General features: G+C 38.5%; 1 protein-coding gene and 1 long non-coding RNA gene across 4 annotated transcripts in view; one reads left to right on the forward strand and one right to left on the reverse strand.

Moving 5' to 3' along the window:
* LOC112540101 (uncharacterized) overlaps nucleotides 1–19,560 on the forward strand; it is a 39,681-nt gene extending 20,121 nt beyond the window's left edge. Inside the window, exon 3 of one of the 2 annotated variants that reach the window (XR_015795852.1) lies at nucleotides 11,431–12,514. This is a non-coding gene — a long non-coding RNA (uncharacterized LOC112540101). Of the gene's footprint in view, nucleotides 1–11,430; nucleotides 12,515–18,431 lie in introns of those variants that run through there. The other variant, XR_003084171.2, reaches the window with a different exon arrangement.
* Nucleotides 331–21,664, reverse strand: OSTM1 (osteoclastogenesis associated transmembrane protein 1). 2 transcript variants are annotated; one of them, XR_015795851.1, is made up of 7 exons: nucleotides 19,570–21,664; nucleotides 17,238–17,352; nucleotides 12,592–12,689; nucleotides 8,417–8,572; nucleotides 6,260–6,425; nucleotides 2,009–3,896; nucleotides 331–1,915 (listed from the first exon to the last, which is right to left on the reverse strand). XR_015795851.1 is itself a non-coding variant. In XM_007423352.3 (6 exons), exons 1-6 carry the CDS (start codon nucleotides 20,089–20,091, stop codon nucleotides 3,841–3,843), a joined length of 1,113 nt encoding a protein of 370 aa, XP_007423414.2. In that variant the 5' UTR covers nucleotides 20,092–21,664; the 3' UTR covers nucleotides 331–3,840. The 2 variants fall into 2 exon arrangements, 1 of the variants encoding a protein (XP_007423414.2); XM_007423352.3 differs by having other exon boundaries at nucleotides 331–3,896.
* Between the last annotated feature and the right edge of the window lie 638 nt (nucleotides 21,665–22,302).

The following is a 22,302-nucleotide window of genomic DNA, read 5'->3' on the forward strand; positions in this document are numbered from 1 at the left end:
TGCCAAGCGCCCAAATTTTGATCACATGACTGGAGGGACACTGCAACAGTCTTAAGTGCAAGGACTGGTCATAAGTCGCTTTTTTCAGGGCTGTTGTAACTTTGAACAGTTGTTAAACAAATGGTCATTAGTCAAGGACTACCTGTATCTTATTTTTCTATATATAATGAGTAATAGACACTTTGTCACTCTTCATACAGGAAATGAAATGTTGCTTTATATAGGTTGTAGTTCTGACCACCAATATTCAGATTGAATATTTTGTCACAGCACATTATTCTTCAATAGCCATGCTCTCCTCTCAGTAAAACAAATACAGTTATTCAGCAATTCCAAGTACTAAAGAACATGTTTTTATTATGCTTATCTTTTTTTGGCTGCTTATTGGAGAAGTTTTACATGGACATTAAGTTTAAAATTGAAACCAAAGATAAGGGAAAGTCCATTAAAAAGACCTATATATCACGTGTAATTTTAAACAATGTAGAAAATACATCAATAAAATAGTTACATTCAAGTTTAGAAATAACTTAGATCTTCCATTTTCTTTTACATTTACACAGAAAAGCAATAAAAATCACACAAATTATTTCCATTTAGCTTAAAAACTAGGAAAATCATAAAACCAACTCCACTAACTCCACCTTTCATGGAAAGTGCTTAACCACCATCCTGGAGAGTAGTGACTTTCAGACATATTTAATGAAATGTGTTTAAAAAGCCACTGCTTATAAGCAAAGCTGTCATTCTGTACCTTTCCATGCACAAAGTCTCTCACAGCATAAATAAAAGATTGCTTTGAGCCGTTCCCCATCATGTGATGCCTCAAATCAATGTAATGCTATTAAAGGGCAGGACTTGGCTAAATCTACATGACTTGAAATCTGAATAGAAAAACAGCTATCTTAAAATATAAAAAAGTAATATGCTAATAAGTAGGTTGCTATATCAGTGATATACAAATCTCTTAGGAATTAAGTTGCATATGCTGTTATTTCTATTATTTCATCCAACATATGGGTCATGTTCTACAACAATTACCTGCTCTATTATTTTAATTCTGGCCAAAATCCAGAACTCTGTTGAAGTCAGCATTCTTTTATTTCAAATCAGCTTAGCCCTGCTGATCGAATATAATTAGCCTGTCACTAATACTATTATGCAGTCATAAGTGTGTGTGGATCTCATTAAAATATAGCCAACAACTCAGCATCAATCAGAGCAGTTCATTTGATTAAGAACGGCTTAATACCCCAACTTTTTCCAAGTCCGCACTGAACAAATATAATGGGCCAATTGTGACTCAGAATGGAAAAACATAGTTTTAGGATTAATATATATACATACAATGATATTTCATAGTTAGATATATTCCCCCCACATGCATTTTTCATTCATTAGTAGCTGGTTGGTATTAAATGACTTATTTTTCCAACAGTAATCTATTGCTGATTCCACCAAGCTAAAGAAGAGATTCTGCAAACTATTTAGGAGCATCTTGCAACAGCTTTTGCCCACTTGGGCAGAAATAACTGATTTAAATAACCTTCCTTCCAGAAATGCAGGATGTCATTGCCTATGATCCCCAGCTGAGACAGCTCTTGGCCTTTAGATAGGAACTGTGAGTGATGCAATCCAGTATTTGAGGAGGCTGAGTCAGCTTTGCCCATGTTCTCTTATTCAGGAGAGACTTTAGTGTCTCTTTTCTCTCGCAGCCAAGAGAAACTCCCACTGTTTACTATTAGGATAGCTGATTAACATGGCAGCACAAAGAACAGCAAAGCAAAGCACTTTATTCCCAGCTTATCTTCAATAGCAAAGTTAAATACAAATATAGCCAGTTGTTTGTCCTAGTTTATAATTCCATCTTTAGGCAAAGTCCTAAACACAAGTGTCTAGATCAGTGTTTCTCAACCTTGGGAACTTTAAGATGTGTGGACCAACATGCTGGCTGGGGAATTCTGGGAGTTGAAGTCCACACATCTTAAAGTTCCCAAGGTTGAGAAACACTGGTCTAGATATACTGCATAATCCATAGGCAAATTATTCTTATGTTGTTTTAGCTCTGGTTTAAATAAACAGACATGGGGGAAGAAACAGGGAAATTTTCTTTTTTTGTTTAACTTACTTTTAACCTTGTCTTTCATTAGATCTAATGGGAAGGATAATAACTACACTAGCTTCAGAACCTCTTCATTCCAGCACCAAGATCCAAGAATGAGAAGGCTCATTCACCCAAAATGGAAACATTGGCCTAACAGAGGGCAGTTAGAGTTTTTTAAGGATGGCCTTGATCCCTCCTAAAATGAAAAAAAAAGGTTCCAAAAATGTTAGCCGATCCTCAAATGGTATAATGAGGGACTGGATTCTTCACCCTGCTTACTGTGTTGTGTAAACCAAGTCAATTTTGGTTCCTTGAGCAAACTATTATTTAAAGAGATCACAGCTCAATATGATGCATGACCCCAGCCAAATCTTCCCCAGTGACACCCTTGACCTTACCCCAGAATGCTTTCCTTTTTATTACAACTGGCTGCAAAGCACAGCTGGCAAGGCAACTTCAGCTAAGGCAGCGTTGTCCAAACTTGGCCACTTTAAGATGAGTGGAGTTCAATTCCCAGATGGCTGGCTGGGGAATTCTGGGAGTTGAAGTCCACTCATCTTAAAGTGGCCAAGTTTGGACAACACTGAGCTAAGGACTATTCCACCACTATTTAAGAGAGCACAATTCTAGCAGCTCCTTCTCCACCTGCAGAGGGAGAAACGTGCAGTATTTCTCTAAATGTACTTTTGTTTAAACCACTAAGTTCCACTGCAAACACAGACAAAAGCCTGTGATTTGCTTCTAAGCATTTTTGTCTGTTAATAAAATGATAGACAAATCTATGTGTATCTTTTGTTATTTAAATACTAAGAAATTATTCTACCAAAAAAAGTAAATAAATCACACTTTTCCCTATAATGTATATGTTAATCCTTTCCATTATCTTAATCCCACTTTACAGTCTAAGCAATTCAGCTTTTTCATTTGTTAGTTTTGTTTTGGGTAATTGTTCCAAGGCAATATATACAAATGCAAGAAAATATTGTCTGTAAATTCTAATAAATATACTATGTACCCTTAAATATCAAGCCACTTTATAAAAAATAATTTTAGGGATAGAGAATAATCAAGTTAGGTAACAGTATTTCAGTTAGTATAATCTTACTTTTAACCAGCCACACAGATAAGAGCTTATTCGACCATACAACACTAGAAATTTCAAGACATGACATTTCTCCCTAAGTCAAACTATGTAATTATTATAATTCCAACTATCAGTAGTTATGCTGTTACCAGCAATACAGTACTATAAAATGCAGAGGTTATTTCTATGAGCCAAACAGCATTTTAAATAGCAATATAGACCAAAGATTAAGATCCAAGATCCGTCCGCTGATAAAGAATATTATCCATTGCATTCATTTTTCATTTTTCAATAATGACAACTTTTTAAAAAGTCAGCATTCATGTAAGAATCAGAATGGAATGTTTATGTTAGCTCATCATATATGGAAGTTAATATTATCAATTCATTATACAAGATATAAAAATTAGGACTGCCTACTTAAAATTTTACCAATCAGGAAGTGAGACAAAAGATCAAGAAAGATGAAAGAGGGAATGTAGTTTTAACTTCTTTTCTGGAGGTCATATCATCTTACTGAGTTCTGTATGGCTGCACAATAGTGCATGCACCTGAGACATACCATCTTTTATTTAACATGTTACAATATAGTGCAAAGTTAAATTATAATTGTCTTTAGAGTAATCAAATAATCCCATTGCATTCCAAAGGCTCAGCTGGATTTATCTTGGATGTTCGCAAAACTGGCATTTGAGTGGATTCGCTTACCTAGAAAGAGAAAAAGAGCTTAAAATTGCACAAAAACAGTAGTTGACAGCATATTCATGCAAGAAATCCAAGTCTGCAAAAACAGCATTGAATTAATATGGCGAAGCATCTAGAACAAGTCATAGTGATAGTATGTGTGTTATGATGTCATTGAATGAATGACAAATTATGAAATTTGCATCATTTGTTCAATGGCATCATGATACATGACATCATCCTTTCCACTGTGCATATCAAAACTAGTGATAATGGAAAAAAGTCCCAATTTATAGTCACTTGAGTAGACAAATCAACCAGAAGATCAAATGTTGATTTAAACAGAGTATCTTTGTTTATTTGTAGAGAGAAAGAAAGAGTCTGGCCAATCAGTGCAAAGAGGTTCAAAGCATGTGAGAATCCACTCAGAAGGCCTTTCCTCATTTTCCTCTCTCCCAAATAATGGCAGGAGAGAGAGAAGAGTTTTTCCAACAGATCTTAAAGTTTGGACAGGTTCAAAGGGAGGAATGTAGTCTTTCATATAGTCAGACCTCAAATCATGCGAGGCTTTATAGATCATAGCCATCACTCCGAAGTGTGCCATAAACAGACAAGCAGCTGGTATTAACAAGGCTATCACATGCTTTCAATTACAGTCCCTAGTTAGTGATCTGGTCAGTGTTATGAACCACCCAAAGTTTCCAAGCATCTTCCAGTAAGCAGTGCTATGTAGAATGCATTATGATACTCCAAACAGAATATAATTAAGGCCTGTGCCATTGTGATCTGGTGTAATCTCCAGGAACAAATGCACTCTCAGCCACTATCAAAACTTGAGAACTCGCACTCAAGAAATGAACCCAGGAATATACAAAAATTACAAATCTGAAACTTTGAGAAGACTGTTATCCATGCTCAAATGAAGACTGAATCCCTTTTTTCAAATGACAAGGTGGACCTCTATTTTATCTGAGTAACACATTTATTTGTTTATTTTTATCAAGTGAACTCTTGAATTATTCCTGCATACCAGAGCAGTCAACATATGCAGTAGAATTATACGAGACAGTTTTTCCTATATAACTTGGCCATGCTATGAAGAGAGGCTACTTGAGGGCCAGAGCATGTGGCTTCTTGAGGGTTATCTTCTATCCTTCAGCATAGGCCCTGATCTAAGTCCTTTGCATCACTCTAAGTTTCAACTAAGTACCAGATACCATGGCTTGTCTCTCTGCCTTTAGTTCAAGCTATTCTGATTTCATAGCTTTTGATATTATAGACAACAATGCAAGAAAATTAGTTACTTAGAAACACAGATTGATTTTAAGTTTTGGAACCTGTAGAGAAGTGAGCTGCAGAAAGAACTGCTGACAGTGGAACAAACCCGTCCAATCCGGTCTGGCAGGAGGGGCATGCTCTAGGTCCCGTCAGCCAAGGAATGTCGGCTGGCAGGAACTAGGAGGCATGTCTTTCCTGCCATAGCGCCTGCCCTCTGGAACATTCTCCCTCCAGAGATTAGGATGACCCTAACCTTGTTGGCCTTTCATAAGGCCTTGGAGACCTAGTTATGTGCCCAGGCCTGGGCCCCCGAGTGTGTTAAGGGCCCATTTCCTGATTATATTAACATCTATGGTTATGATTTTCTCACTTGCTATATATATTTATTTTTGTATTGTGTTTGTACTTGGTTTTACTTGGTTTTATGAGTGTTCACCCAGAGTCATCCATAACAATCTGGTTTACGCACTGTGTTTCTGTATTTTTTGTTAAATAAACCTCACCTGGCTATTGAACCATAACCTATTATGTAAAATTACCATGTGAGTAAAATCACTGAGCCATGATGCAATTTGCTTTTGCTTTAGTGTAATGTGTAAACTCAAGTAATTTCAACTAGATCAGGTCCACACCATTTATTTAAATCACTGTACCCAAATAGTTTTGTAAGTGAACTGGTTGACTAGAACACTGAATATGATGTTGCTAATTAACAGGTGTTCAACAATATGCTGAGGCCATTGTTCAGATGGAGCTAACTACAGACACTAAGCCCCTTATCCTTACCACCTTAAAAAAAAAGATAGGAGAAAATCATCCCATTGTCTGATTCCTTCCATCTGACTTACCATCATAGCCCCAGTCCTTTGACTCAGGAGGGCTTAATAAAGACTGTTAAAACTGTTTATCAAGTGCAGCAATGTGACAGAATCAAAAGATGCATTATCAACTTCCAACCCAGATTATTCTTATCAGAGCCCCAAATACCAAAGGACCCAACATTGGGTGTCATGCCACCTAAGTGCATATACCACTTGAAATAGATGCATTATAAACTTTTTATTTCCAACCAAACAGGAACCATATCAAACGATAAAGATTTTGCTTACCCAGAATCAGAACGCGTTTTTTCTGCTTTGAGTGAAGGAAGGTACTCAGGTAGAAAACAAGTGGTAGAAAGAAAATGAATAAAGAAACTGCTATGACTGGCACTGTATCTGTGCAGGGGACAGAACAATTGAAAGTTGTGCTCCACAGTCTTTGTGTGATGTTCATCTAGAAGGACATAATTGTAAAAAATACCAAGAAGATTAAGAGATCTGAGGAATCATCAACATCTGGATAAATGCCAAAAAGTTTAGCATTGAAGTTTAGCATCAGTACTGTATGTCTAGCTTTTACTAGGTACAGTTAACTTGAGTGCTAACTAGCCAAGATCCTGCTTCCTTGAATAAGGTGCAATATGGTGTTTACAATCATCAGGTCATCCTTAATGGTATTTGCAAATTTAGCAATCTCATGAGATTTCAGATATATTTTAAAATGTCCAACCTGAAAAGGTTTAAATGTAGCAGCCAAGTGCTATATTAAGGTATTCTTGATGATTCAGCATTTGAATTTCCATTAACCACAATTCAATCATTTCATACAGTAATAAGAGCATCTATTTATTTGGATACTATATAGAAGATGCCAAATTTATGTGTCTTTAAGAAAGGTTTTAAAACAAAACCAAATGAAAACCATTCACTGGATCCATATTAAGAAAATGTCAGAAGAAAGTCCACAGAGGTACAATAGAAGGTTAATGAAAGTGGTTCATGGAACCTAAGCCTACACTTAGCAGTGTGACTCATCACTGCTGATCCATCACAGTTTGGGCAAAAGACATTCCTGCCAATTGGTCCTTGAGATATCAGCCAGTGAGATACATGTAGTCCTTGATTTACAGCCACAATTGGAACCGGAATTTCCATCACTAAGTGATGTGGTCGTAAAGCATGACATCACATGACCACATCACTTAGTGACAGCAATCCCAGCACTCCCTGTTTCCGTCATTAACTAAATTCCACAATTCTAACCCAATCCAAGCCATTCCAGGCTTGATTCCTCCCAGCCCCGAGCCTCAGTTCTTCCAAGGTAAGAGACTGCCTCCTCTTCAACTGCCCACAACTGCCTATTCCCCCCAAATCTGGCCTTTTGGTCACCCTGCACCCTCTGCCTTTTTGGTTGCCCTGCTTGCCAGCGGCATGCCGCAACAGCACAGCACAAAGGGGCTTCTTGCTCCCACTGCTGCTGATGCATGCCCAGCCTCGCCCTTCACAAGGTAGCTGCTGGCCATGTGAGGCCATCTTCCCCAGGAGGAAATCACCATGCATGATCTGGGAAAGAAAGCCTCATGCAGTCAGCAGTGGGAGCAAGAAGAGAATGAAGGTCAGTTAGGGCGGAAGGGACTGCGGAGTGCAGGGGGCAAAAAGGGCATAGATGGGGGGGTAGATAGGCAGGTGGGGGAAGTTTAAGCAGTCATAAGGGCAGGTGGGTTGCCAAGCACCCAAATTTTGATCACATGACCACAGGGCTGCTGCAACAGCTGTTAACTTTGGGGACCAGTCATAAGTCCCTTTGTTCAGCGCCACCCTAACTTCGAATGGTCACTGAACAAATAGTCATAAGTCGAGGACTACCTGTAAACAAAGGCTGGAGGCTTAAGTGCTGAAACTACAGAATTGGAGGCCAGAAAAAGATGTTTTTATAGTAAGATGAAATACCGGTGGGTTCTTAGCAATTTAGCATCGGAAAGTGCTAAAATGCTTGAATTGGGTTTGTTCAGATTGTTACCAATATGTATATAGATTTGATTGATTATGTGCCATAAAATTGTTTCCAATTCCTATACAGATTAGCAGAGTACATTAAAATGCTTCATTTGTCAGGAATTACCCTTATTGTGGTATTATTAAAAAGGGTATATATTCCCAAAAGGAACCAAAGACAAGAATACCATGCTATGGCTTTATCAATTTTATTTTTATATTCTGTTTTATTGCACTGGGATTTTAACTGCAGTTTCCCATTCTTATGGGATTAGTAATAATGAAATAACTAAACTGGACAAAAGCCAACTTGAGACACTATACTGAGATGCTATATAAACGTACATCTAATAAATAAATAAATAAATATTTAAAACAACTGATTAACTACAATCCTTCAGAGAGGACAGTAAATAGTATAAGGGAAGCAAAACAGAAAATAAAACTTACTGCATCCTCTACATCAATGCACAAATGGAACTGTTCTCCAGATTCCTCATGCTGCCCCTGCCTCTGCATCTCACTAAAGTGGGAACTCAAGTTTTTATATGTTGCGTTGCAGTTTTTGCAGACACCTGAGTAGTTACTTGGTAGCTGGTTGCCTTCCTGGCCATACAATATAAACAAGAAATTATTTTTAAAACTAATGGATTAGAAATTCAAGTTGAGTTTGAAACATAATCCAAGTGCAAAAGGCTGCCACAGTTTTCAAACAGTTGCAAGGTAAATGGAAATACCTATTTTCCTCTGTTACACCTATTACAGAAATACTCTGAATAATACAATAAAGATTTATATTCTGGGTGGGTTCCTTGAGCCCCCTAGTTTAGTGATTATTTATGATATGTTATTAATAAATATTTTACAGAGGAAATCTGAGCAAAAGTTCACCTGCAGCTGAGATTATTCAGTCCCAGGATCTCAGCTGAAAGTTCCAGTCAATCTCAGTAAATATTCATATCATTCCTATTCATGTTATTCTACTGACGTAATAGCCATCTTTTATACGAAACTCTCCTGGACTAAGGGAGCCAGTGTGGTCTAGTGGTTAAGTTACCAGGCTAGAAACCAGGAAACCATGAGTTCTAGTCCCACCGAGGCACAAAGCCAGCTGGGTGACCTTGGGCCAGTTCCTCTCTCTCAGCCCACAGAAGCAGGCAATGGCAAACCACTTCTGAAACCTTGCCAAGAAAACTGCAGGGACTAGTCCAGGCAGTCATCAGGAGTCAACACTGACTCAAAGGCACACACACATACTCCTGGACTAATGATTGCCTCTTCTTCTAAAACTAACAGATACATGAAGTTAATAGTTAAGGAGGGGCAAGTTGTCACACTGCATAATTAATATAAGCAGGCATGGGAAACTCATCCATCATACGAAGTTGTCTTATATGGCAACTTAAAACATACGAGTTAAGAGGAAATTGCAGAATGTGATGTAAAAGATACATGCTGCCAAAAATCCAGTAAGCAGAACGTTGGGTGAAAATAATTAATATGTTTTCAAGCTGTCAGTATATCCATTCCTGTCCAACTTCCGCTATTCTTTTCATTTACCTCCTGCTGACAACACTCATTATTCAATAGCTCCTGACTGTTCTAACATCAATGCAAAGCAGTTATGCTAATGACTGTACATCAACAATCAGTACTTTGTTTTGGTATAGCAGAACCCACCACCACAACACATTTTAACATTTGATATCTGATCAACAATGAAAAACAGAAGAAAGAGACAAACACGAGCAGAAAGGTACCACCTTATTATCAAGGATGAGATTATAAATATTGTACAGAGGAGATGTTAGGATATATTTAAATATACACAATCTTGAAAAGTCAACAACAGCATTACAAGGTTACCCATTCTTGCCTGGCAGTTTTCTAGTAAGAGCAAGGGTCCCCCCCCCCAAATTAATAGCTAACAGGAAGGCTTTACAGATGAAGCAGGGACTTGGTCCCCTCTCGGAGTTGTGCCTGGCTGGGTTCTGCGTGTGGCATCAGCCGAAACACCAGGGCAGGGGTGGGGGAGTGGCAATCGTTATCCAAGAATCTCTGGTAGCTGCTCTACTGACTATCAGATGCAAGATCTGTTCTTAGGTTGGGCTCTAAGGATGAGCTGGTACTGTGGCTACTGCTGCATAACAACTTCCCTGCCTAAGCAGTATGTGTCTGGGTTCAATTCAAGGTGCTGGTAATGACCTATAAAGACCTTCATGGCATTGGATTGAATTATTTGAGGGACTGCCTCTTCCTGATTATGTCTATCCATCCCACGAGGTCCAGCTGGAGAGGCATGCTCCTGGTCCCACCTGCCAGGCAATGTCATCTGGCAGGGTCCAAGAAGAAAGCTTTTCCTTCATAGTTCCAGCCCTTTGGAATATCATCCCCCTGGAGACTGGATTGGTCCCAACCCTATGGGCTTTTTGTAAGGCCTTGATATGATGGAATGTGAGGGTGGCCTTGGAAGACGCGGGAAAGAGATGCTGCCCAGGGAACGATCAGGTAAAAGAGAAAGGAGTCTGGAACAGGGTAAGTAGTGTAAGTACCCTTATGCTAAAGTAGAATTACTTCATCTAGTCTTGTTTCCCGTCTGGTTTACCTAGGAGGGCTGACATCAATCTTGCTAGTCTGAAAGCACAAATCTCCCACCCTCCCTATTTACCACCTGAGTAGTTATGGCAGGCCTTTCCTAAGTTTCTTTCTTTGACCGTTACCCTGTTGTGGACTCCTTTCTCTTTTATCTGATTGTTCCCTAGGTGGCATCTCCTCCCCCCACCTTCCAAGGCCACCTTCACATTCTATCACATTTAAAGACACAGTTCTGTCACTGGGCTTGGGGATCCAGATACGTAGTAGAGCCCATACAGTGGCTGTGTTAATTGCTGTTGGTGGGTTTTGTACCTCAGTTACTAATTGTACTTGTATGGTTTTTATATCATTTTTATAGAGTTTTTAATTTTTGTTAGTCATGAATTTGAGATGGGCAGTCATGTAAATTGAAATAAATGAGCAAAAAACCAAATTATCCGGGAATTTCCAACATATCCATAGAATATACTTGATTATGGAAGGCTGAGTAACTTCACCCTGGTGTTTGAAATAAATGTTCAAAGTAGGCAGTGATCACAAACACAAGCCTTATTTCCTTATCCCCATAGAGAGAACATCAAATTGTTGCATCTCAGTGTAAAGATCTGAAGGGGCCTCTATACTCATTCAGCTGAAGGCACTTAAAGCTTTGCACACACTCCTGAAGCTACAAGTGCCCAATCACAATGAGGTTTTTAAGCAGCTTCAGCAGATTACACTGAGAAGCCTCCTGCAGATATGTATAGGACTGATTTTTTCTCCACAGAGAAAGGAACATGGGGGGCAGGGAGGCTTCTACATGCAATTCCATTTTTTCTCCTCCTATACCTGACCCATTAACTCTTTTTCTCTCTTTTGCTGTAATACAGGATCTTCTCAGCTGACAACTTCTCTCATCATTCACTCTGACTCCACCCAATGTTCCATTTATTCTTCAGTAACAAGATAAAAAAAAAATCTTATGCAACCCCCACTGGGTCTAACATTTCTTCTTCTATTTTACCTTCTCTAATAGTTCATAGGACACTCAACTTTTCTAGATAATAGTAAAAGTTTTTTCCAACAAAGAGTTCACTTTTGCTGATAAATAAAATGTTCACATTACATCACAATAAAAAGAGAAAAAGAAAAGAGATGTACAAATTCAAAATAATTGATTGAATCCAAAAATACAAGGCTGCTTTTCAATATTTAAACTAAATGTAAAATTGTAAATACTGAGCTTGGCATTTTCTTCTTCAAAAGAGTTCAGTGATTATATATAGTTTGGTTGTACTGCCAAGCAGCAGAGTTGTAGGAATATGATCCTCATTCAAAACATTCTAAACAAGCTGAGCAGCGATAGATATTTTGCAAATTGCAAATGAACTGGATTTCTAAAGTGACCCTAAAATAACCAAGGTTGCTATTTTAAGCTTCTGGCTATAATTTTACTGTCATCCTTCATAACAATAAACACTCTGATGATATAAATTAAGGTATGGGATGTACAGGCCTGAAGTTTAGAATAATAAAAGCATAATAGTTCTGAACACAGTTGGATCATATCCTAGAAGATGGTCATATCTTTCCAACTTTATAGTGATCCTAGATTTAGAAAGATTTTAATAGCAGATACTGTATGTGAAAAACCAACTTTTTAAATAGCTAGGCATCTACGACTAAACTCATACTATAACAAAATACCAGAAGACCCATATAGTTAAATCAGGAGGTGACAAGGCCTAGAATAATGAAAAAAAGTGATTTACTATATGCAGAGATTATACGACTCTTCCTATATAATTATCAACTATTGTGAGACCAAAACAGCACCATAATTGCATATGAAATGGAGGTGAACATTAATTAGAATGCATTTTGTTCTCTCAGTTGTGAACACCTGCATTTTAAAGATAATTGTTCTACCTGCTTAAACTGCATAAGAGTTGGTAAATTATATTTGCAGCGTCTTGCTCTGAAAAAAAAGGGGGAAATTCACTATACAATTAGAGGGCTCAACTGCACCCTTAATAAACAATATTAAGTACCTGGAGGTTCTGTTTGAAGCATGCCATTGATTCATTATATAAGGCCAGGAACGTCACTGTACCAGCTGATAGGCCTTCGTTGTTGTCCTTTAAACAGTCTATGAAAGAAGAGTCAAAAGCATCAATAAACCTTCAGTATCTACTTCCAAAAGGCTGTTTTAGATCAAGGCTTATTTATTTTTCAGATAGTTATTCTGCTTTCAAATTTACAGGAGCATAAATAACACAGTATAATCTATGAACCTGCAATGAACAGGTATGACCAGTGCTATCCTAAGACACGCACAATCAGTGGCACTACAGGATCACGTGCAGTTCCCTCTCCCTTCTTTTTACAGTTCTCCCTAGCTAGGCTGCTGAAATTCCGTGAAGCAAAAAACGCACGAAAAAGTGGGGGCCTAAAACAGACCCCACACACTTCAAGAACTGAAGGGGGGAAAAAGATCCTAGAAAAAGAATTCTGGAAAATATCCTCCCTGCCCAAGCACCTGGAACAATCCTATTTTGTAACAAACCCTTCCTGCTGTAGTTCTTCCATGCCCTTCCCCATTAAGTGCACTCTTCCTTTCACCACAATGCTGTCCATCCCTGCCTAAGGAGCAAGCAATCCAAAATAGATTGCTAGGAGGAAAGTCGAGGGGAAAAAGGAAAAACGAGAAGCCAGGTTGGTCTTCTGGTGGCAAGCCAGGACCTTAGGCCAAAAAATGGGCATCCCTTCCCAAATCAAGCTGTTGTAAACTCTTATAAGCTTTGTAAGGCAACAGTTTGTTGCCAAATTCTGCCAAATTAAGTAACAAGATGCTCAGTCTGGCAGCAGGATAAAAGGGCTAGGGGAAATGGCAGAAATTCTGAGTTTTGAAAATAAACTTAGTGGGAATAAGGGGCGTGGTCTGGGGGGGGCTATTCCAGACATAACAGGAAGCAAGAGAATATGAGAGAAGTTATTTTAGGGAACAGAAAAACAGTAAAATGAAGCAAATTGTGGAGTGACTAATCAGAAAGATGAAAAAAATAATGTAGCAGGGTACTAGATGGTTTTAAATGAACATGGGGATACAACTGAAGAAAAAAAAAAAAGACCAGGACACAGACAACAGTTTTCACTGGAATAGAATACTTTTTTCTATTATTAAAAAAACCAAACTTTTTCCCTGAATGAAAAGGTTTTTTTTTTAATAGAAAAAAGTATCATAATTTGGCAACAGACAGAAAAGGAGAAAAAGGAAAGGAAAAATGAAGGCTTCCTGTGCTCAACAGGTGGTGTTGGTGTTATCAGTGAGTAACAGCAATGAATGAAAAGGCAGCTTAGAGGGGAAAACGTCTGAACTGGAAAGGAAGAGGCACCCAGATTATCAGAGCTTTCAATTTCCAAACGGGCAGGGGGACTGGAATGTGTATCACCACAAAATAAATGATGCTAACAAGCACAGGAAATAATAGACTCCCCAAGGGGAAAAAATACAGGTTAGGTTTACACATCACATTAAGCCATGATTTGTTTAATTCATGGATTATAAAATCCACAATGTCTGCATGCATAACACACTAAGCCATAATCAAACAGACCACCTTTCACCAGACACATAATGTGAATCCTTTTACATAATGTAAGAGTGGATTAAGCATGCGGGACAATTTCTTGTTGAGGTTAGGATCGCAGAAGCTCAGGCACAAAGGAAAATAGGGGAGGAGAGAGCCTCAGCTGAATCAGAGGCAGCAGTAAGATTGAGAAGGAGGAGGAGATTTAAGGAGGAGCGACAAAGAGGACATAGAAGGATAGGCTTAGCAAGGTACATAACGGTGTCAGACTTCTGTCCTATGATCCATATTTTCTCTTTTAATGCATTAACCAGTAGTCCTTGTACCATTTGAGATTACCCAATTAACTGGATAAAATTTGAAACTGAGCTCATAAGCAGGAGATTTTGAGGAACCCAAGAGTTGCTTCACCTGATACCATAAAGAAATACTGCGTAAAGAAGAGCAAAGGGGGGGGGGGGAATAAGGGGTAAAATGCCAGATGTTTCATATCCAAATCTCGTCAGCCTCATTTGGCATAACTAACAGCAAGAGACTTTGGGAGTCACACTCAGACATCTGAGGAACACCAAGTTGTCCACTACTGACTTAAGGTAATTATCATTTAAGGCATCTCCAAAAATTATGTTCATTAAAAAAAGTTATTCTTTCACATAACAAAATAACTGTTTCAACATATGGCTTCCTTAAAAAATGTTCCTGAATAACACTGACTATGTGGTGGTAGGGAAGGTATAAATCTAAATAAATAAACATGAAGACACTACAGCAAGCCTTGTACCTGGATGCTATTCTCTCTCCTCTTTTTCATCAGTACCACTATGGTGGCTGTATATTTTTATCTTTTGTTACAAAAGATATGAAGTTCATATCTTTTAGCCCAGTTCCTAAATAGAGGTTAATCTTAACTATGATTTCTGGAAAAAGGGCAACTGCTAGCTACAGTTAGGATTAACTACAGTTAGTTCAATATTAAACATGGCTTCTGAACTTTCCCTTCAGCTGTGCCAAGCCATGCATCACTACTGTTCATTCTTGTCACAATACACCACTGCACTATAATTTAGCATTACAGGTCTGTGTTAAGTACAAGCAAAAAAAGCAGGATGTTTGCTTGATAAAATTAGCCATAGATTTAAATTTATCTAAACACAGATATATATATCCTATTCCTTCATGCATTCAAGATGATTTCCAAATCGGTTTCCATGTCAAAGTACACTGAAGAGCACACATTGTAGAGGAATGCAGAGATAAAGATGATGAAGGAATGCAAGAACAGTTAGCAGAATCCTTAAAAGGTAAGACAGAATGTAAACAATAACATAATCCAATGAAAGATGGGAGCATGAGAACGAGACTCAAAATAACCCCACCTTGATTCTTTATGGTATAAGAGGGGCAGAGGAAAACTCTGGCAGGCTTTCAAGATTCTGTTGTTATACCCCACAACAATAAAATAAAGGGCTGAGACAAACCGAACAATCTGGGGTTCTAGGAAGGCATTTACACACGATGTCCAAAGGGACATTCATACACAAATATGCTGTTGCAGTGCTTGCCCTTTGGAACAGTATCTCCCATAGTGATCTGAATGGCTGCTACCTGATCCTGTTTAAAAGGGCCCTCAAGAGCTGGCTCTTTCCCCAGGTCTTGGGCTAGAGTACGTGGTGGGCCTCTTATGGGCACGTTTTGAATTCAGGTTGTGGATTTTATTGTTTCTCCAGACATTCATCATTCCTTCCTGTTATATTGTTTTGAACCATTTTTCAAATCGTTATGGCATTGAGCGGCCTTAGAAATTAAAATAAATAAGGATCATATGCATCAATTCCATAAGTCAATTGTGCAGCTACACAACAGTCTGTGTAACTGATAAATTGAAATAGCAAGATCTGTAATGTCTGGTAACTTTTGTACACAGCTATTTACATGTATGTATCAGATAAAATGTATTATCTCTGATACCACTATTTCCTCTGTAACACTGAATTTCTAGAGCAGGTCCATATATATTGACACAACTGGTGCATTAAGAGCCAAGAAATAGTCAAGCTTCATGAAATTAATTCAACTTGCAATTTATGAACAAGTTGCTTACAGATATTGTTGCTGATTATAATACATTCATTTTAAATGGTTTATATGGCTGCCCAACTCATAGTCATCCTATTTGTTTATCAAATTTGTAGGGCCACCCATCATTCCAACAAAACTCTGGGTGGCAAACATACCATATAAAACATCAGTAAAATGCATATACATGCCCACAGGTTTATCAAAACATTTGTTTAAAACACTCTCTATCTATATACACACACATATGATGCAAGATTATGGTTTTTAAAAAATGGTGAACAGCACATTATTTTAGATATTTCCTAAATATCACTTATTTGTAATTTCCCTTCCTATTTCAATGAACAGAAAGCAAGGTAGCAATTCAGAAATACACTGTCACTGCATAAATACATGACAAAAATATTGATCAGTCCATGTAACAATGATAAAAGCATTATAGCTATGACTAATCTAGCACATACTATACACCTGATTAAAAAAGAATCACCATTCTACCACAGAAACACAGGCTTTTCAGACTTAACCTACAAGCATGGTGGACAGCCATCTTCTCAGTTCACCTGCATCTCTTCACTCAGCCCCTTCCTCAAATCTCACCCAAGAAATTAGATCCTTGGGTCCTCGCTAAAGCCCCTAAAATACTTCAGCTTTGCTGCAATGTTTGGTTGGCTTCAGCTTAGTGTGTTGTGTAAACTCAGCGGTTGTAGATTGTAAGCCATGCTATATGTGTTCTGTGGACCCATTTCAGTAAATCCTAATTAAACAATCCATGGCATAGTGTAATCAATGAACCCAATCAGGATTTGTAGAAACTGAGAACACCAAAGAAGCAATTATTTAGCCTTGGAACCCATCATCTCTCACGTTGAAACTAAAACTGGTGAAGAAGCATGCATATTAAGATTTTATATATTACCCCTGCAAGTAGCTAAAAAAAAAGGAGAAAAATATATCCTATTTTTCTATTCATGTTGAATATTCACAATACAAAAAGAGGCAAGAAAGTAGACAAATGGAGCACATACTTGCACAGTTAGCTTTTATCCACGTCTCATTAAAAAACTTGGACAGAAGTGCAACCATCTGTAGCCTGTCTGACATCAAGAGGCTTTTGACGCAATGGTTACTTTTAGTAGTATTCTGAAAGGAGAAAATATTCATATAAAAACAGTTTGTTAGCAGTTCCAGCAATCAAGAACAGATTATCTATGGAATTGCAGGATTGCATTTTAAAGCTTCAACCCTATATATCAGGAGAAGGCCCCACTGAGTTAGAATTATTTCTGAGTAAATATAGGATTGTAATGTAGTTCACTTATACAGATAAACACAATGTTATCTTCCTAATAAAATTAGGACACACATAAAATAGCCAAACAAATAGCATAAAATGCCCCCGGCATTTTTCCCAATTAAATTGACCAGGAAATGAAAAAACTCAAAAGAATTTCTGTGCTAGTCTAATCAGTTGCTGAGAACATCTTTTAAGTCTCTCCGCTGGATGTCTTTATCTTCAGATATATACAGATGGCAATCTGAGATATCATTTTTTTAGTGGTGGATCCCTAAATCTTCACAGTGTCTTTTCTGGGGATGGTCATCAGGCAATCTACGTTCTTGTAACCTGGATATCAGATCCATGCAAGTATTTTGCAAGTATTTTAGTGAAATACTTTTCTATAAACGATTAAATAAATGTTCTGGAAATACATTCGGCTGATGCAAAAAATAAGAGGTAAAATTCATCATTGCCCAAGTGGAAGCCCACTCATACAACTGAATTTTCTCCTTTTCTCTCATACAGCCCCCACTCAGTTCCCAAATCTGTTCCAGAAAGTTCCCTCATCCCAGGGCAGATGTTAAGGCTCTATCTGAGGTCTGTAAGTGGAGGAGAAATTGAGCCATCCTTGATGCATTAATAAAAGCATTTCCATCAACTTAACTGACTTTATTCACAGGCTGCAATGCAAGAGAATATTCCATTCTAATAAGTTCTTCCACATTTTCTATCACTGTGATTTTACCATATATGAAAAATCATATGATGGAATGAATCAGTTCTATGTTTTTCCAGCAGCAATGAATTCTCTCAAGTTCCTCCTGATGCAAAGCAATAACTGGTATATTTAAACTTAAAGAGACAATGTGATTTTTTTTTTTTCACATTCAGTCAAGCCTTTAGGCCAATTGATTTTTCTTGCCTCTCTTTGATTTTGCAGAAATTGTAGCCACCAAGCTGAATGCAGCCCAGCAGCCATGCATGATGATCCATGAAGGATTCAGTAATTCATTGGGTTTTTTGTGCCTGTCTGGGATTTGTAATGCAGGGAATAAATATCTGGACAAGTCATTGCAAGCCTACGCATATTTTACATCAATATGAAAAGTGGCAAATTCAAAGTTTGCCTAAAGTAATTATCATTTGAATCAAGCTCCTGGCGACTTATATAGGCACATCCATACAGGTTGTTTGGCATGATAAGGAAGGGATTGGCTATTGTATTTTTCATCTTCCTAATTTAGCCTGGTCTCCTGAAGTGGTCTCCCATCCGGTTACTAAGCAGGCCCAACCCTGCTCATCTTTCCAGATCAGTCAGAGGCTGTCACTTGCTGAGGAGGAAAAAAAACTCCTGGCTACCCATGCCTTAATCTGCATGAACTGAATACTGCTCATCTATTTATCAAAGATAAACCCAACTAATTCACTTTGCTGCAAAGTATGTCATTCACCCAATGGGGACATTTATGAGCAATCCTGAGTCAGAACAAGAAAAAAAAATCTAGATTGCATCCCAGAAAGAACCTCCCTACTCCAAGGTAGGGTGTATATCCTTCTGTAGCTCTCACTTTGTTTCATGACAGTTCCCTCTCCCATCAAAGCAGAAAGAAAGCAGGCTCCAGGTTTTATCCCACATTAATAAGGGAGGAGGCCTCCCAGGTAAAAGTACTTCACCACTACAATTTCCATAAAAAATGGAAGTTGTGGGAACTGTTTTTAGACAAGGCACAGTATGTTAGCCCAAGCATTGAAATTTCAAGAGAATTTAACTGTGGGCTCCAATATAAACAGACCAAGTTATAATTTCCAGAAGACCACCATGTTTCACTGAGGCAGCTGCAACTAACCTTGCGGCCCCTTATAGAGACTAATCAATATATTACCGTAAACTAGTAGAGCCCGCTTCATTCAATGCAATTGCAATCCACAAAAGTTAATACAAATGTTACAATGCACCACAAGAATTTCTATTGCTTTATCAGAAGTACTTGCGGGACAGACCTGGGACAGTCACCGGAGCTTTGCTGGAATTAGTTTCCAACATTGACCCCAATGTTCAAGAAAAGAAGTACACGCACCTCGATATTCTTCAACTGCTGCATGACTTCCTGGAATTGGTGATAGCAGTTCTGGCAGAGCGTCACAGGCCGGGCGCTCCGTATTAAGCAGCCAGTAAACCTCATGCTGCTATTGGCGAAGGCACTCAAGAGCTCCTTGCACTCCGGATCCAGCTGCGGCTCCAGCAGAAGCCCTAAGAACCCCGATTCAGACGAAGACAGGTCCTCCAGTTCCAACAGCTCCAAGGGCCAAGCGCGGTGTCGGCCTCCCAAAACCATTTCTTCCAAACCACTTTGCAGTAACAAATGTCGGCCAGGCAGAAGCCTCTCCCCGGCACATAGGCCCACCAAGACGCCGGGCAGCAGCAGCACCACCACCACCACCACCAGAGTGGCAGAGCCCATAGCTGCCACCGCGGGCGAGGAAGATGACAAAGAAACCAACCGCTTCCTAGTTCCGCGGCTGCTAGAGACGAACACGATCACGTGCGGCCGGAGAACTACAGTATTGTTAACGTTCGGGAGCTGGGTCCAACGCTGCATTTCATTGGCTCCTGGGGATTTGACGTTCTATGAAGCGGGGGTGTCACCCGCCCACTTGTAGGGGTGGAGTCTACCTATCAACATATTTCGTCTGTACTGGATGGCGCTAGCGTTTTTAGATTGGGATTTATGCAACAGACCAGTTGCATCACAAGGGTTTTTGGCGTTAGTACATGACAATGCTGCCGATTATCCAGTATATGAATATAAACTTCGAGGTACATTTTACCCATATACCACTTATTCTTTAGTCAATGTCATGCATGGTTTAGGAATATTTAGTTGGGAGTAAATCCCACTGTTGGAAGCTTACTTCAAGCGTGATAAATGCATTTTAGACCTGACCGGTTTGCATCGTATAACCTATATGGCTTGTTTAATCAAGATTTATTCAATAAACAGTTGTCTGGTTTTCTGAGCCATAAACCAATGGCTGAATGTGAACACATTATACTAAAATCAAACAAGCTATATTGTGGCTTAGTATACTACGTGAACTCAGTCATAACAGATATTATACATTAAGCTAAGCCATTATTGGCTCAATCACTGCTGAGCTCAAAAATATACTAATTTAAAGCCGAATAAACCATGTTATATCTTAATGCAACACAGGATGCTAAGAGTGTCAATATCTGCATAACATGCTTACCTGTGATTAATCCAGACATAAATTACTCAACCCAATTTTTTGGATTTCCATACACACTGAACTGTAAACTGACCACATAGGCTGGTTTCTCACAACTTGTTAGACTAAAATGTGGTTGACTAGCTTGGGATTCAATGTATCCTAGGAACCCAAAAAGTGGGCCCTTAAGTGGATTGCTACTGTGAGTTAAATGGGTTATTTTAAGGGGTTAGAGAAATTAGGAAAGCTGGGAGAATTACATAAACTTTTTAAATGATGCAGCCAAATGTCAGGAGCTGAATTCAAACTTAATACTAAGCTAGGACTGTTTGCGTGTGAGAGAGAAAGAGATTTGTAATCAACTCATAGTGGCCTGCTTTACATATTTCATCTAAGTCAAAATTATATAAATAACATCATTGCTTAGTACAGCAAAGTGAACCTACGTAATGTATACAAATAAGACTATTGTGTAAGGGACAGGCAAGGGAACAGGAAAAGAAAGACACCACATTAAAAAAAATAAAAAGTAAATCTAATATAGTTAACTTTTTTCTACCTAGTTGGAATTTAGCACATGTACAGAGTTCATTGCAGAGAAGTTGGACTAAAAGACAGCATCTTCAGATCCCTTGTAGATGCTTCCAAAAAACAAAATACTAATGCTTCATCTACTTATGGGAATCTTTGGCCAGTAAAAGTTAGTCTCTTAACAGAGATATTTTGCCCAGTTGTGAAAGCAGTTGCATCTCTGGTGCAAACTGCGAGGTACCAATACAAAATTCCTTTAGATTTTTAACAATTCTGTACTTGCAATGCAAAAGAGTTAATTTACTTTTTTAATTAAAAAAAGGAGAAGAGATAACACAAGAGATGTCAAAACACATATATTTTAGGGGTATTCTTGGTCTGCTCAGATAACAGGGGTTTTGATTATTATCTACTCCCATACAAGAAATCTGCACTGTAAGATTGTTTATACCTTTTCCAAGTTTATCTTTTTCGAAAATAAAGCTGATATCAATTAGTTAATTGTTTGTTATTTTCTCATTATGCTTTAGGACTGGATTGTTTACCAAGGAAGCTTATCTCTTCATTGGGTCTTCTGTGCATCACGCATAAAGGATCTGTACCTATGAGGAAGTTTTACCGTAAACTTTCTGTAACTGAGATCACATACCCATTGGGGGTCCACCCCCACTGTGCACATTCTAAGACAAGATACCTGCTTTCCTCTTAGTTTCTTTCCAATGTTACAGAATTCAGGAAATTTATGAGTCAAACTCGAGCACCTTGCAATCTATGCTGTAGCATAGGGGGAGCTGTACTTAGGGATCGGGACCAGGATGGACAAGCTCTTACACAGTGGTTAATATGAGATCACAGATGTTATAAGTTCAGCATTAGGTATCGGATTTCTGTAACAGTCCTCATTCACACATACATTCCTTCTAACATACGTAACACAACCAGGCTGGCCAGCCACTGGTCTGGGATCTGGAGAAGATGGCATGCAATAAGGTGGATGATCTGGGTCAGAAGTCCTCCAGTGAGCTTTGTGATTCCATCCTGCTTTTATA

This window comes from Python bivittatus, unplaced genomic scaffold, assembly GCF_059951505.1.
Source record: "Python bivittatus isolate LINGU-HERP-01145 unplaced genomic scaffold, Pbiv_v1 ctg000020_np1212, whole genome shotgun sequence".
Taxonomy (NCBI): domain Eukaryota; kingdom Metazoa; phylum Chordata; class Lepidosauria; order Squamata; family Pythonidae; genus Python; species Python bivittatus.